Genomic DNA, 14,072 nt, shown 5'->3' on the forward strand with positions numbered 1-14,072 from the left:
TGCACCAACGTGTGGCTGAATATTTTTTGGCAACAAGTCCAGCGAAACAGTCATGGAGCGAAAAGATAAGATACCGCTAACAACAAACTATGCAGTATTTTGTGATGTTATCAACCAAATTGATTACTAAACAAAGCCTTCGCGCACAACTTTTCTCCAAACCAAATTTCCTAAAACTCGTTTCAATCAAAGCACTTAACCTTCACAAACAAGCAGAAAATCTCAACTATATTTATATTATATTTATATTTATAAAGCAACAAATATTTATAAAGCAACTCCAAAACTACAATCATTCCTAGAGTGAAAAAAGAACGCACACAAAGTTGCCTCTCCACGTTGGAAGCGGGAACCTTGATTGGTGCTGGAAACACTAGACACTGACGTCATCAAAGTTACCTGTTCTCTCATACGGCGTAACAAAAGTGAATGTGGATCACATGGCGTAACAAAAGTGAAGTGCATGGATGACTTCAAGTGACAATGGGTGCAGCGACGTGAATTGTCCAAGTTGTCCGCATCTGGACGAGTTGCTTTATGTCACAGATTTTTATACTTGGAGTAATAAGAAACATGTGCAAGAAACAACTAAAACGTACTATGTAGTCCGCTTACATGAATTGTCCCCAGATAATGCATTTTCTACCTTGTGCAACCAAACATTATTTCTTAACAAAACGTATTAAATCGCATTCAATTCTTGAAGCCTAATTGCAACGAAAACTCAAATTGGTGACGAAATTTAAACAGAAATATTCAGTATTGAAACTATTTGAAACTTACATTTTTTTATTATTAAGATTATTGAAAAAAGGACGCTAAAGGCGTACAATTGAAGAAAAGGGTAAGCAAGAATACAAAAAAAGACAGTAAGGGTTAAACATAATGGCGAGAAATCAGTACAAGAATCAAGTAACATGGGTATATGCTTCACGTCAAGCACCGTACGACCGCTTTCTTATGTAAGAATTCGGTTCGGTATTTCTCACTGGCGATGATTAATTCAATGGATCTTGTTGTTTGCAACATATTTACAAATTCTGACGTTGTTGGTTGGCTCATAGTGTATTTGCATCTATAAATTACAAATCGGGCACAAAGAAGAACGCAGTTTAAAAAGCATTAAAAAATGGAGTTATTTTGGTGTATGCCGAACAGTACATGCGAAGGAGGACATAAACGTACATAATACATTCATTTGGTATTGGTTGATATTGCGACATGTAGTGATAGAAAAAATGACCGATAAAACACACTAGATGTCGTCGTAAACATGGTCAATAGGGCGAGGGTTCGAGTCCCGGTGTGAGCTGGGAGCGTTATAATAAAACTTTACCGATGCCTTTATGTTTTGATGTTTGCATCAAAACGTAATTCACACCAGCAAAATATGTAATATCATAATACTAGTTTGGATCCACATGGCACAATGCAAAATTAATACAGGTCGCCTCCAAAGGTAAACTGCACCAAATGTTAAAACCAATGTTTGGTTCGCATGTATAGGAAAATCTGTTGAAAATTTTTTGGGAAAACGGATAAACTTGTACAATTACCATTTACGTAAGAGAGAATTAAAGACGAAACTCAATGAACCACAGAGCAGGAGGCAAAATATTCGTGTTTCATTGATAAAAACGCCCTTGATTGTACACCTGGCAAATGCAACAATGTTTCATGCAATCGTATGATTGGCAGGTTCGCCCCACTGCGCAGGTCCTTACTTGGCGATCACAGCTATCGTATCAAGATCATGGGGTTCACAAGTTTGGCAGCCCAGACATTGCAGCCAAGCTGGATCAGCTACTTTTTCCTGACAAGTCGGAGCGAGATCTGAAAAATCAAGCTCCCGGTGAGGTTTGAATCCAAAATAACACACAGAAGTTGGATAAAGCACAGAAAAATATGAGTATTTACGGAGAATTTGCGACTGTTATGTGTTCATGACATGGAGCAGTTTGACGAATTTTATCGTGGATTCGGTTCCACTCCTTAGTCCTCATGTTTAGCATAGAAGCGAGACCGCAAGGACGGGAAAGATTTAAAATCTGACGATGAACAGTTAAGGATTAAAAGTTAAAGTAGGTCGAAGGTTACGATTGGATCGCGGTCTCACATCTACCCTGATGAGAAGACGATACGCTGGAAAGTAATCGTGACGTGACGATATATCGCCATGCCACGATACAGGACGTGGGTAATCACGTGCGTAAATAACAAGGATGAAACAAGGAATATTCTCCACCTCCTGTATTTACAAACAAACGAGTTCTCGAATTAATAACCGACTGTTTTAGAATTCATCATTCTACTTGGTAACAGATATAAAAACCTACATTAACCACAGACCGACTTGAGTTTGAATGTAAAGTCACAGAAAAAGTTAAAATCGTTGAAAATATTCAAACTCACCGATTCGGTTTATGAAGGAAAGTTGTGAATCTTTATTGCAGGTTTAATGGTGTGAAGTGACAGAAATCCCTGTTGATTCTGGCAGCAAACAGCCTGAAGTAATATAAATTGTTACTTGTCGTTTAACAGAACTCAGCGCATTTCTATCTTAGCAAGATATCGACGAGAAACACTGAACTTTAGTGTAAAATGAACAGAATATTACGATACCGATGATATAAGTTAATTAAATTTTGAATGAAATTTTGAATTTTATCGCCTGGTTGTAAATCTAAGGCCTTCTTCCAGTATTCAAAAGTCACCCGATAACAGCAAGGTTTTATAATATTTATGTGTTATTTTGTAAAGTTCGATCATCAAAAGTTTCGTTACCAACTTTACTGACATGAAACGATAATCGTTACTTACGCACTAACCTTGATACAGAGTTGCGGGAAATTATAAACGGTTAAAGTTGAAGTTACGGCGTTGGAAAGTTTTATTTGTACTTGAGGTCAAAATAAACGCTGTTACTGAGATTACTAGATTTTTGTAAACGCCAAATACCGTACATGAATTTTGATAAATCTAAATTCGCAAGCACCCATATCTTACGTCGTATTGTTTTTTATGACAAAGTTGTACCGAAGGTACAACCGACTATAAAAAATGTCTTTAAACCTTCCGTAAAACTAAGATTTAAAGTAAAAATGTTAAAACGCTTCAGGTACAATAAGTCAGTTGAGATTGTTGAAATAAATCGTCGGACGTGGCCCTTAACCAAACAATGGTTTCCTAAACATACAAACGAGACTGACTCTGATACACCAACTTATGGTTAAACATTTGTAGAAAACACGCCAGTAGATGGAGCAAGAGACATTAGGGGTTTTACAGCCGATGGTTCACAACCAACAAGGAAGTGGAAATGTTCAAACTTCAAGTTTTATGGATGAAACGTCATTAAGAAATCTTCTTACCGGTTTAGGAGAGAGTTGATCTCCACAAAATAATTCCAATTGATCAATCATATTTACTTGCATTCGTTCAACCCAAATATAAGGGATGGATTGAAGTGGACAGTAGGAGTTGGAGATGCATCTTTTATTGAATAACTCTCAACTTTGGCTTCTACAGAACAACGAATTCGCTATGTCATACATCGTTTAACTATAATAACAGTAGTGTTGACGATAGTTTTCATGAGGCAAATATTTTGTGACATGTACCTTTTTCCATAAACGCAACATCTACTCACACATAATAAAATACTTAAATTCAGTAGGCTGCGATGCCTGTGAACCTAAATTCAGTCGAGTTTGTTTGTGTGATTTTATTTTAAATCTTAGGCCACATAAACTAGAAAATACATGGTAGGTATTGGGTGATGTCGACTTTCTTTATATCAACCCAGTGGTGGCAACCTGAGGCTTGCACATGACACAAGCCTTAATACAAGACAGCCCTTGAGGTAAACATATTATTATCGTATTAGTATCAAATAGCAATGACAGTTTGTACGTGGAACAAATAGTTGTCATACTTACTGGGTCGGGAAGGTTGCGGAATTTCATTTCGAAGTCGTCATCCATGAAGAACTCACTACCAGCTATAAATTCATCTTGTATATTGTGAACACACTTTAGTAAGGTTTCTGTCGCATCACCACGTATGTCATTAAAAGCAAGATCCAACTTTCTTATCTGGAAGAAAAGGTGAAATTAGGAAATCAGACATATGTGACACAAAGTATTTATATAATTAACTATAATTGCTGGTAAAATATTAAAAATCATCGACCTATCGGGTCTCATCAGTGCAGCTAGCGGCTAACTAGCCAGACCTAGATAGATTATTCCATTTTGTGTGCAGCGCACTGATCATTATTGCCTCACTGCTTGTATACGTCATTGCATAAATTATGACGCAGCAAAGGCATTATATTCACTTGATGAATTTGATCGGTTTACTTCCACAGAGAAAAGGCTAGGAATGAAAACAGACGTGATTTCAAGTTTTGTTTTAACTTAACAATGGGATCCAATTAAGCCAAATTGGCGAAAAATAGTTTTAAATGTGGGAATAAAAATTCCCAGAACGAACTTCCAGGTTCCCGCAAAATAACCACATTACTGTTACATGTGGAAGAGTTTTACAAAAAGCCACAATGAAAGCTTTACAAAAACAACCAAAAAGTTTTTTTCACTGAATTCGAGTTTGTGCAGTAAAAATAATGCAAAGTTTTTCATATGAGGTTGCCAGCTAATAGATATTGCTTGGGATCCTGGGAATCTTGTACCCACTCCATCTGGATACGGCTATGAGTGTTGGTATCATGAGCTGCAACATGGAAGGTGTCATTTAATGGGAAATGCATTGTTTAAAGTTTCAGTAAAAGCAAAACATTCATCTAAACTAGGGTTGTGCAACCTGTGGCGCGCGTATTAAAATTCTGCTGCTCGCTATATTTCAGACAACTATGTATATTTTAACTGGTCCTAATATAGACATGTTCCAGGACACATCACCAAGTATTCAGTCATGCATGAAGATTAATACTAGGGGCAAGATGTGTGTGCTGTTTGCTTGTGTGAATTTAAGCATGTTTTTGATAGTTTAGTGTGGTTTTTCAATTTAAACAATCATCCACGTAATCAGGCTCATATATTGTGCATTAAGTGCTGCAACTTGTCTGTATTGATTATCCCAAAAGAATTTGCTTTGACAATTTTTTTTTGGAAAATACTGGTCTAACATAACAAAGTTACCCATCATGGACATAGTGCAAGGTATAGCGTGACTACCTTAACGTTTAACAAACTTACCTATCATGGACATAGTACAAGGTATAGCGTGACTACTCTAACGTATAACAAAGTTACCTATCGTGGACACAGTGCAAGGTATAAGGTAAATGATTTCAATTACCCCTCTTGGATGAAAATCAAAATATGTACCCTCCCTGTTTGCTGCTGCAGTCACGTATTTAGGTTACCGATTTTGTCCAGTTTACTGATCTTGGACGCTTACCTATGTTAGCCGTAACGTTACAGCCCCTTCTCCAAAATATTGCAGACCCAGACTCTGCTGCATCACCGTGTGGCTGAATATTTTTGGCAACATGCCCACTGGTAAGATTTGTTTGTTGTGTTGAATTCGTGCCAAGCAAATTCGTTTTCCTAAATTTCTTGTGTTGTCATTTTGAGAGAAAAACTTCTTACCGGTTTAGGAAGAAGTTGATCTCCACAAAATAATTCCAATCGATCCGTCATATTTACTTGCATTAGATAAAAGGGACGGATAGAAAGGAATAGGCGGGTTATCTCTTGCACAACGTCAACTTTCATTGTCAAAATGCAAAGCAACTTGTAAAACGTAATAACTAAATCTGGCGCTACTGCCAACATACGTGAAAGAACTCTCAAGCCGAAAACTATGACGGGCGTTCATATTTCACGCCAAAGGCGATCGACAGCGCAACTGTCAGGGAGCGAAACGATAAGATACCGCTAACAACAAACTATGTAGTATTTTGTGATGTCATCAACCAAATCAATTACTCAGTAATGTTTTTGTGCACAACTTTTCTCCAAACTAATTTTCCTAAAACCCGTTCCAATCAAAGCACGTTACTGTTAAATATTCTTCACTTAACCTTCATAAAGCAACTGCAAATCTACAATCAGTCCTAGAATGGAAAACAACGCACACAAAGTTGTCTCTCCACGCTGGAAGCGGGAACCTTGGTTGGTTTTGGAAAAACAACATACTAACGTTATCAAAGTTACCCGCTGTCTCATACGGCGTAACAAAAGTGAATCTGTATCACACGGTGTAACAAAAATGAAAAGTGGATAATTTCACGCGACAATGGGTGGAGCGATGTGAATTGTCCAAGTTGTCCGCATCTGAACGAGTTGCTTTATGTTACAGATTTTTATACTTGGAGTAATAAAAAACATGTGTTTCTAACTAATACGTACTATGTTGTCAGTTTACATAAATTGGCCCCAGATAATGTATTTTCTATCACGTGCAACCAAACATTATAAAACCCATTAAACCAGAAAAATACATACGAAACGCATAAAACACGCATAACAAGGAATTGTTAACGCTTAATTGCAACGAAAACGAATTGGTGAAGAAATTTCAACGGAAATATTCAGCATCGAAACTATTTGAAACTCACAGATCAGTTTTGTTTTAGTAACTGTCGATAAAGCGACATTTACCGGCAAAATATCTATCCACAAATTTACACTAGATGTCGTGCTAAACAATACATCGGGTAAAATTAATATTGGGTTACGTCAGTCAAGCTTATCAAGCAGAAAGCCAGGATAACCTGGTTTCGAATATCGCTGTGGGAAAAAGAGTTACAAGAAAAATGTATTGGGTGACATCGGGCAAATCAACACTTAAACATTGAAAAATGAACCTAATGAATGCCGGTCGTATCCCGGTGCTAGCTGCACAATGTAACCCACTTTTCAATACAACTTAACAGATGCCTTCAAAAATATCACTTCCCAACCGTAAGCACTTTGTATTGAAAAAATACAGGACAACATTTGTCGGGGATTCCCAACAGCAATTGACAGCATCGGTCAAGCGCTGGGTGGCATCGGTCAGCAATGATTCACAATAACAATTACACAAAAACCGACATTTAGTGTTCAAATATTTACAACATAAACCTTCCACTTCCACCCGTGATAACTTTATCAAATCCATAGATAGATACAGATTTGTTTGAGTAAATATAAAAAAAAAAACAGGCGCTGATAAAACCGAACATCGGTTGTTCTCTTCATCAAACATTTTAGTTACGAACCTAACAAAACTTCGTTCAAAAACCAACAAAAGGTTGCCAGAGTACACCACATAATGTATCAGAAAACATTGCAATGTGAAAATACTCGATTATAAAAAGTCAAAAAATAGTCGCACGTAAATGTTGAAAGTAACGTTTAGTGCGAAAGTAAAAGTATTGTCACAAAATCTGTCGTTCAAAATTATTACAAAGGCGGGTAAATTTGTACGATAAACCTCTGTTGACGGATTTACACAAGAGAGAAGTAAAGACGAAACTCAGAGCAGGAGACAAAAATATTCGTGTTTCAAAGACGATTGTAAGCAACACAAACAGTAAAACTTCGCGACAATTTCAACAAAACCAGATACATAGAAATGCATTTATATGTTTGGCAAAGAAGTAAAAATGAGAGTTATGGAGACAAACGGTATTAATACGCACATTGTAAATACAAATAACACACAGAAGTTGGATAAAGCACAATGTGAATAATATTTACGAAGCAGTTGTGAATGTTTCGTCTTCGTGACATGAAGTAGAAAAGTTTATTGGTGAGAAGTGACAGAAATCCCTGTTGATTCTGGCAGCAAACAGCCTGAAGTAATATATTGTTACTTATCGTTCAACTGACCTCTTTGTTAACACCAAATGCCGTACATGACTTTTGATAAATGTAAATTTGTAACCACCGATATTTCACATTTGTAACTGACCACCAAAAATGTCGCAAATGCATTAAACCTTCCGTAAAACTAACATTTAAAGTCGAAACATTAAAACGCTTTTGGTACGATAAGTCAGTTGAGATTGTTGAAATAAATCGTCGGACGTGGCCCTTAACCAAACAATGGTTTCCTAAACATACAAACGAGACTGACTCTGGTGCATAACCTTGTGGTTAGACATTTGCGGAAAACACGTCAGTAGGTGGGGCAAGAGATTTTGAGGGGTTATAAAGCCGATGGTTCACAACCAACAAGCAAAGTGGAAATATTTAAACTTCACGTTTTATCGATGAAACGTCATTAAGAAAACTTCTTACCGGTTTAGGGGGGAGTTGATCTCCACAAAAATGTTTCCAATCGATGATTCACATTTACTTGCATTCGTTAAACCCAAATATAAGGGATGGATTGAAGTGGACAGTAGGAGTTGGAGATGCATCTTTTATTTAATAACTCTCAACTTTGGCTTCTACAATACAACAAATTCGCTATGTCATACATCGTTTAACTATAATAACAGTAGTGTTGATGATAGTTTACATTAAGCAAATATTTTCTGACTTGTACTTATTTCCATACACGCAACATCCACTCACACATAACAAAATACTTCTATTCAGTACGCTGCGATGCCTTGGCTGTGAAGCCTGTAAACCTAAAATCAGTCGAGTTTGTTTGTGTGATTTTATTTTCAATTTTAAGCCACATGAACTGAAAATACATGGTAGGTATTGGGTGATGCGGACTTTCGTTATATTAACCCAGTGGTGGCAACCTGAGGCTTGTACATGACACAAGCCTTAATACAAGACAACCCATGAGGTAAACATACTATTATCGTGTTAGTTTCAAATAGCAATGACAGTTTTTAAATGGAACAAATAATTTTCATACTTACTGGGTCGGGAAGGTTGCGGAATTTCATTTCGAAGTCGTCATCCATGAAGAACTCACTACCAGCTATAAATCCATCTTGTAAATTGTGAACACACTTGAGTAAGGTTTCTGTCGCATCACCATGTATGTCATTAAAAGCAAGATTCAACTTTCTTATCTGGTAATAAAATGTGGAAGTAGGAAATAGGCATTTGTGCAGTAAAAAGAATGCAAAGTTTTTCATGTGAGGTTGCCAGATAATGGATATTGCTTGGAAGCCTGGGCCTCTTGTACCCCCTCCCTATGGATACGACTATGCATGTTGGTATCATGAGATACAATATGGAAGGTGTCATTTAATGGAAAATGCATTGTTTGAAGTTTCGGTAAAAGTAAAACATTCACCTAAACTAGGGTTGTGCAACCTGTGGCACGCGGATTGAAATTCTGCTGCCCGCTATACTTCCGGTCCTACTATGTAGAAATGTTCCAGGACATGTCACCAAGTATTCAGTCATGCATGAAGATTAATATTAGGGGCATGATGCGTGTGCTGTTTGCTTGTGCGAATTTAAGCAAGTTTTTGACAGTTTAGTTTGGTCTTTCAATATAAACATCAGATACTGTAACTTGTCTGTATTGATTATCCCTAAAGATTTTGCTTTGACAATTTTTTTGGAAAATACTGGTCTAACATACAACTTACTGGTTTCTCAAGTTTTGATATGGAATTTGCAATCTTACAGATTCCACCACTTGTCATCTTACAACGCCCCAGAGACAGATTCTCAATCCACTGAATACATGAAGCAATAGCAGATGCACTTTCATCATCAACTGTGTTCCCATGAAAATTCAAAGACCTCATCTGAAACAAATGAAACTTGCTGGAATCAGTTTTTACGTCAAACAATATAATTGTATTAATTATGATGTCAAAGAGCAGAAAATCATTCAAATTGAATCGCTGTGTTCTGGTAGCTCAGTCAATTAGGAAAAGAACCCAAATTACACATGGCTCCAACTTAGTAACATGTTCGTAACTTTGATCGCAGGTATATGCTTGTGATGACATGAGACCTAATAAAATCAAACTACAAAAAATAAAAAAACTTGTTGGAGATTTTGGAATAGCCTTTGTAGGTTTTATTTAAGGGGAGTGTACAAATATTTTCAAGGAATTTTCCTATTGTTAATACACTGTGCCTGTTGAACAGTCTTTAGCCCTTGCGAGTCTTTGCCCAATTAATCCCGGAAATTATTAATACCAATATGTTTTATTCAAAAACAACACAAAACAAGTAAATTAATAATAACAATATAAAGCAAAACAAAGCGACTGACATGCACCTGACACAAAGCACACTTCACAATGAACAGCACCAACCAATAACCTCTAACAGCAACAACAAACCACAAAAAAAGTCTTGACTTACTGCATTAGGAGTCTGAACCTACTGGTCCCCCCCCCCAAACCCATATTATACCCATGTATGGCAAAACCTAAATATAAAAGGTGTCTTAAGAGCAAATACACTGTTTGCGTTTAAAAAACAAAACAAGCTTTTAAACCAATGGTGTGCAACCTGTATTGTTGCTTAACTTTATTCAAAGATAATGAAATTTTGTGTGGCGAATGAATTCAGAACATGCAATCGTTTTGTGACCATAAAAAGTTTGGAAACCACTGGCCCAACATACAACTTACTGGTTTCTGAAGTTGTGATATGGAGTTTGCAATCTTACAGATTCCATCACTTGTCATCTTACATTGTCGCAGAGACAGATTCTCAATTAACTGAATACATAAAGCAATAGCAGATGCACTTTCATCATCAACTGTGTTTTCATCCAGTTCCAATGATGCCATCTGAAATAAATCAGGAGTTAACAATATTGATTGTTGCTCTGCAAGGTTTCGCCACAAAGCTTCACAAATATTCAGATTTTAAACATGTTCCTTGCAAACAAGGGAGTGTATCATGGCCAAAATTGGATGATTATTCCTGTTTGTCTTTCAGTTTCTCTTTTTAAATTTACTAAAAAATATTTGATATGTATTATTTGTGTGCAGAAATAAATTTTCATTCAGAATAATTTTGTTGTTCCTTTTGTATGTCCATATTAATTGGTTGCCAGTAGATTTGGCTCCTTTTGGCAAAAAAACAAAAACAACTTAGTGGTTTCTGAAGTTGTGATATAGAATTTGCAATCTTACAGATTCCACCACTTGTCATCTTACAACCCCACAGAGACAGATCATGAAGCAATAGCAGATGCACTTTCATCATCAACTGTGTCTCCTATCAAGATTTAACGACGTCATCTGAAACAAATAAATAAAAAAAAAAAAGATTGTTTCTGCCTTCAAACTGAGGAACATCATGTCAAAATATTGTAGACTCGGACTCTGCTGCACCAACGTGTGGCTGAATATTTTTTGGCAACGAGTCCAGCGAAACAGTCATGGAGCGAAAAGATAAGATACCGCTAACAACAAACTATGCAGTATTTTGTGATGTTATCAACCAAATTGATCACTAAACAAAGCTTTCGCGCAGAACATCTCTCCAAACCAAATTTCCTAAAACTCGTTTCAATCAAAGCACTTAACCTTCACAAACAAGCAGAAAATCTCAACCAAACTCAAAACATCAACCAAATATTTATAAAGCAACTCCAAAATTACAATCTTTCCTAGAGTGAAAAAAGAACGCACACAAAGTTGCCTCTCCACGTTGGAAACGGGAACATTGATTGGTGCTGGAAACACTAGACACTGACGTCATCAAAGTCACCTGGTCTCTCACACGGCGTAACAAAATTGAATGTGGAACACATGGCGTAACAAAAGTGAAGTGCATGGATGACTTCAAGTGACAATGGGTGCAGCGATGTGAATTTTCCAAGTTGTCCGCATCTGGACGAGTTGCTTTATGTCACAGATTTTCATACTTTTCATACTAGTAATAAGAAACATGTGTTTCTAACTAATATGTACTATGTTGTCAGTTTACATGAATTGTCCCCAGATAATGCATTTTCTACCTTGTGCAACCAAACATTATTTCTTAACAAAACGTATTAAATCGCATTCAATTCTTGAAGTTTAATTGCAACGAAAACTCAAATTGGTGACGAAATTTAAACAGAAATATTCAGCATTGAAACTATTTGAAACTTACATTTTTTTATTGTTAAGATTATTGAAAAATGGACGCTAAAGGCGAACAATTGAAGAAAAGGGTAAGCAAGAATACAAAAAAAGACAGTAAGGGTTAAACATAACGACGAGAAATCAGTACAAGAAGTCAAGTTACATGGGTAGGCTACACGTCAAGCAGCGTACGACCACTTTCTTTTGTACTAATTCGGTTCGGTTCGGTTTTTCTTACTGGCGATGTTTAATTCTATGGATCTTATTGATTGCAACATATTTACAAATTCTGTCGTTGTTGGTCGCCTCTCAGCGTATTTGCATCTATAAATTACAAATCGGGCACACAGAAGAACGCAGTTTAATAAGCATTCAAAAATGGAGTTATTTTGGTGGATGCCGAACAGTACATGGCAAAGGAGGACATAAACGTACATAATACATTCATTTGGTATTGGTTGATATTGTGACATGTAGTGGCAGAAAAATTACCCGCTAAAACACACTAGATGTCGTCGTAAACATGTTCAACAGGCGAGGGTTCGGGTCCCAGTGTGAGCTGGAAACGTTTTAACAAAACTTTACCGATGCCTTTATGATTCAATGTTGGCATTAAAACGCAATTTACATCAGCAAAATATGTAATATCGTAATACTCGTTTGGATCCACATGTAACAATGTAAAAATTAATACAGGTCGCCTTTAAAGGTAAACTGCACACAAATGTGAAACCAATGCTTGGTTCGCAATTACAAGTACAGGAAAATCTATCGTTCAATTGTTGGGAAAACGGATAAACTTGTACAATTAACCTTTACGTAAGAGAGAATTAAAGACGAAACTGAATGAACCACAGACCAGAAGGCAAAAATATTCAAGATTCATTAAAAAAAACGCCTTGATTGTATGCCACACAAAAACGTACAATGCAAATGCAACGATTTTTAATTAAAATTTGGCAGGATCGCCCCACTGCGCAGGTGACGATCACCGCTATCGTATCGAGATCATGGGGTTCACAGGCTTCACAGCCCAGGCATTGTAGCCTAGCTGGATCAGCCACATGAAGAATATTTACGAAGCATTTGGTACTGTTATGTGTTCATGACATGGAGTAGGAATGAAGTTTGGCGAATCTTATCGTGGTTTCGGTTCCACTCCTTTGTCCTCATGTTCAGCATAGAAGCGATATCGTAAGGAAGGGAAAGATTTAAAACCTGACGATGAAAAGTTAAGGAGTAAAATATATTGTTACTTGTCGTTCAACAGAGCTCGGCGCATTTCTATCTTAGCAAGATATCGACGAGAAACACTGGACTCTAGTGTGGAATGGTCAGAATATTACGATACCAATGATATAAGTTAATTGAATTATGAATGAGTTTTGTCGCCTGGTTGTACATCTCATGCCCTTTTTCCAGCATTTAAAAGTCACCCGATAACAGCAAGGTTCCATAATATTTATGTGGTTTTTTGTAAAGTCATCAAAAGTTTCGCTACCAACTTTACTGACATGAAACGATAATCGTTACTTACGCACTAACCTTGATACAGAGTTGCGGGAAATTATCAACGATTACAGTTGAAGTTACGGCGTTGGAAAGTTTTATTTGTACTCGAGGCCAATTTAACGCTGTTACTGAGATTACTAGATTTTTGTGAACTCCAAATGCCGTACATGACTTTTGATAAATGTAAATTTGGAAGGACCCATATTTAACGTTCGTATTGTCTGTGACAACAAAGTTGTACTGTACTGCAGGAACAACCGACCCGAAAAAAATGTCACAAGCGCATTAAACATTACGGAAGAAGTATGGCCTAGTGAAAATGTTAAAACAATAAGTCAGTTAAGATTATTGAACTAAATCGTCGGACGTGGCCCGTAACCAAACAATGGTTTCCTAAACATACAAACGAGGCTAGCTCTGACGCACCACCGTGTGGTTAGACAGTTGCGGGAGACGCGCCACAAGGTAGAGTAAGAGGTTTTACAAGTTTCAAATCCGTTGCTTCACAACTTGGAAATTTTCAATTTTTTGCGAAAAAACGTCATTAAGAAAACTTCTTAGAGGTTTAAGAGGGAGTTGATCTCCACAAAAT

At 36.8% G+C, this 14,072-nt stretch overlaps 1 protein-coding gene across 21 annotated transcripts in view; it reads right to left on the reverse strand.

The window, feature by feature from the left end:
• Window positions 1-14,072, reverse strand: part of LOC145896063 (uncharacterized) — a 93,787-nt gene that overhangs the window by 30,745 nt on the left and 48,970 nt on the right. For 12 of the 21 annotated variants that reach the window (XM_082984871.1, XM_082984885.1, XM_082984872.1 and 9 more), the window contains one exon: window positions 11,921-13,186. The exons of 1 other annotated variant lie outside the window; for it this stretch is intronic. In XM_082984871.1, the coding sequence (XP_082840997.1) occupies window positions 13,064-13,186 (123 nt within the window). In that variant the 3' untranslated portion in view covers window positions 11,921-13,063. Of the gene's footprint in view, window positions 1-829; window positions 1,834-1,979; window positions 2,049-2,412; window positions 2,506-3,371; window positions 3,523-6,900; window positions 7,806-8,252; window positions 8,405-11,920; window positions 13,187-14,072 lie in introns of those variants that run through there. 8 more of the 21 variants (XR_014401652.1, XR_014401653.1, XR_014401658.1 and 5 more) reach the window with 6 other exon arrangements.

Source organism: Ascidia mentula, chromosome 3 (assembly GCF_947561715.1).
Source record: "Ascidia mentula chromosome 3, kaAscMent1.1, whole genome shotgun sequence".
In the NCBI taxonomy this organism is placed as follows: domain Eukaryota; kingdom Metazoa; phylum Chordata; class Ascidiacea; order Phlebobranchia; family Ascidiidae; genus Ascidia; species Ascidia mentula.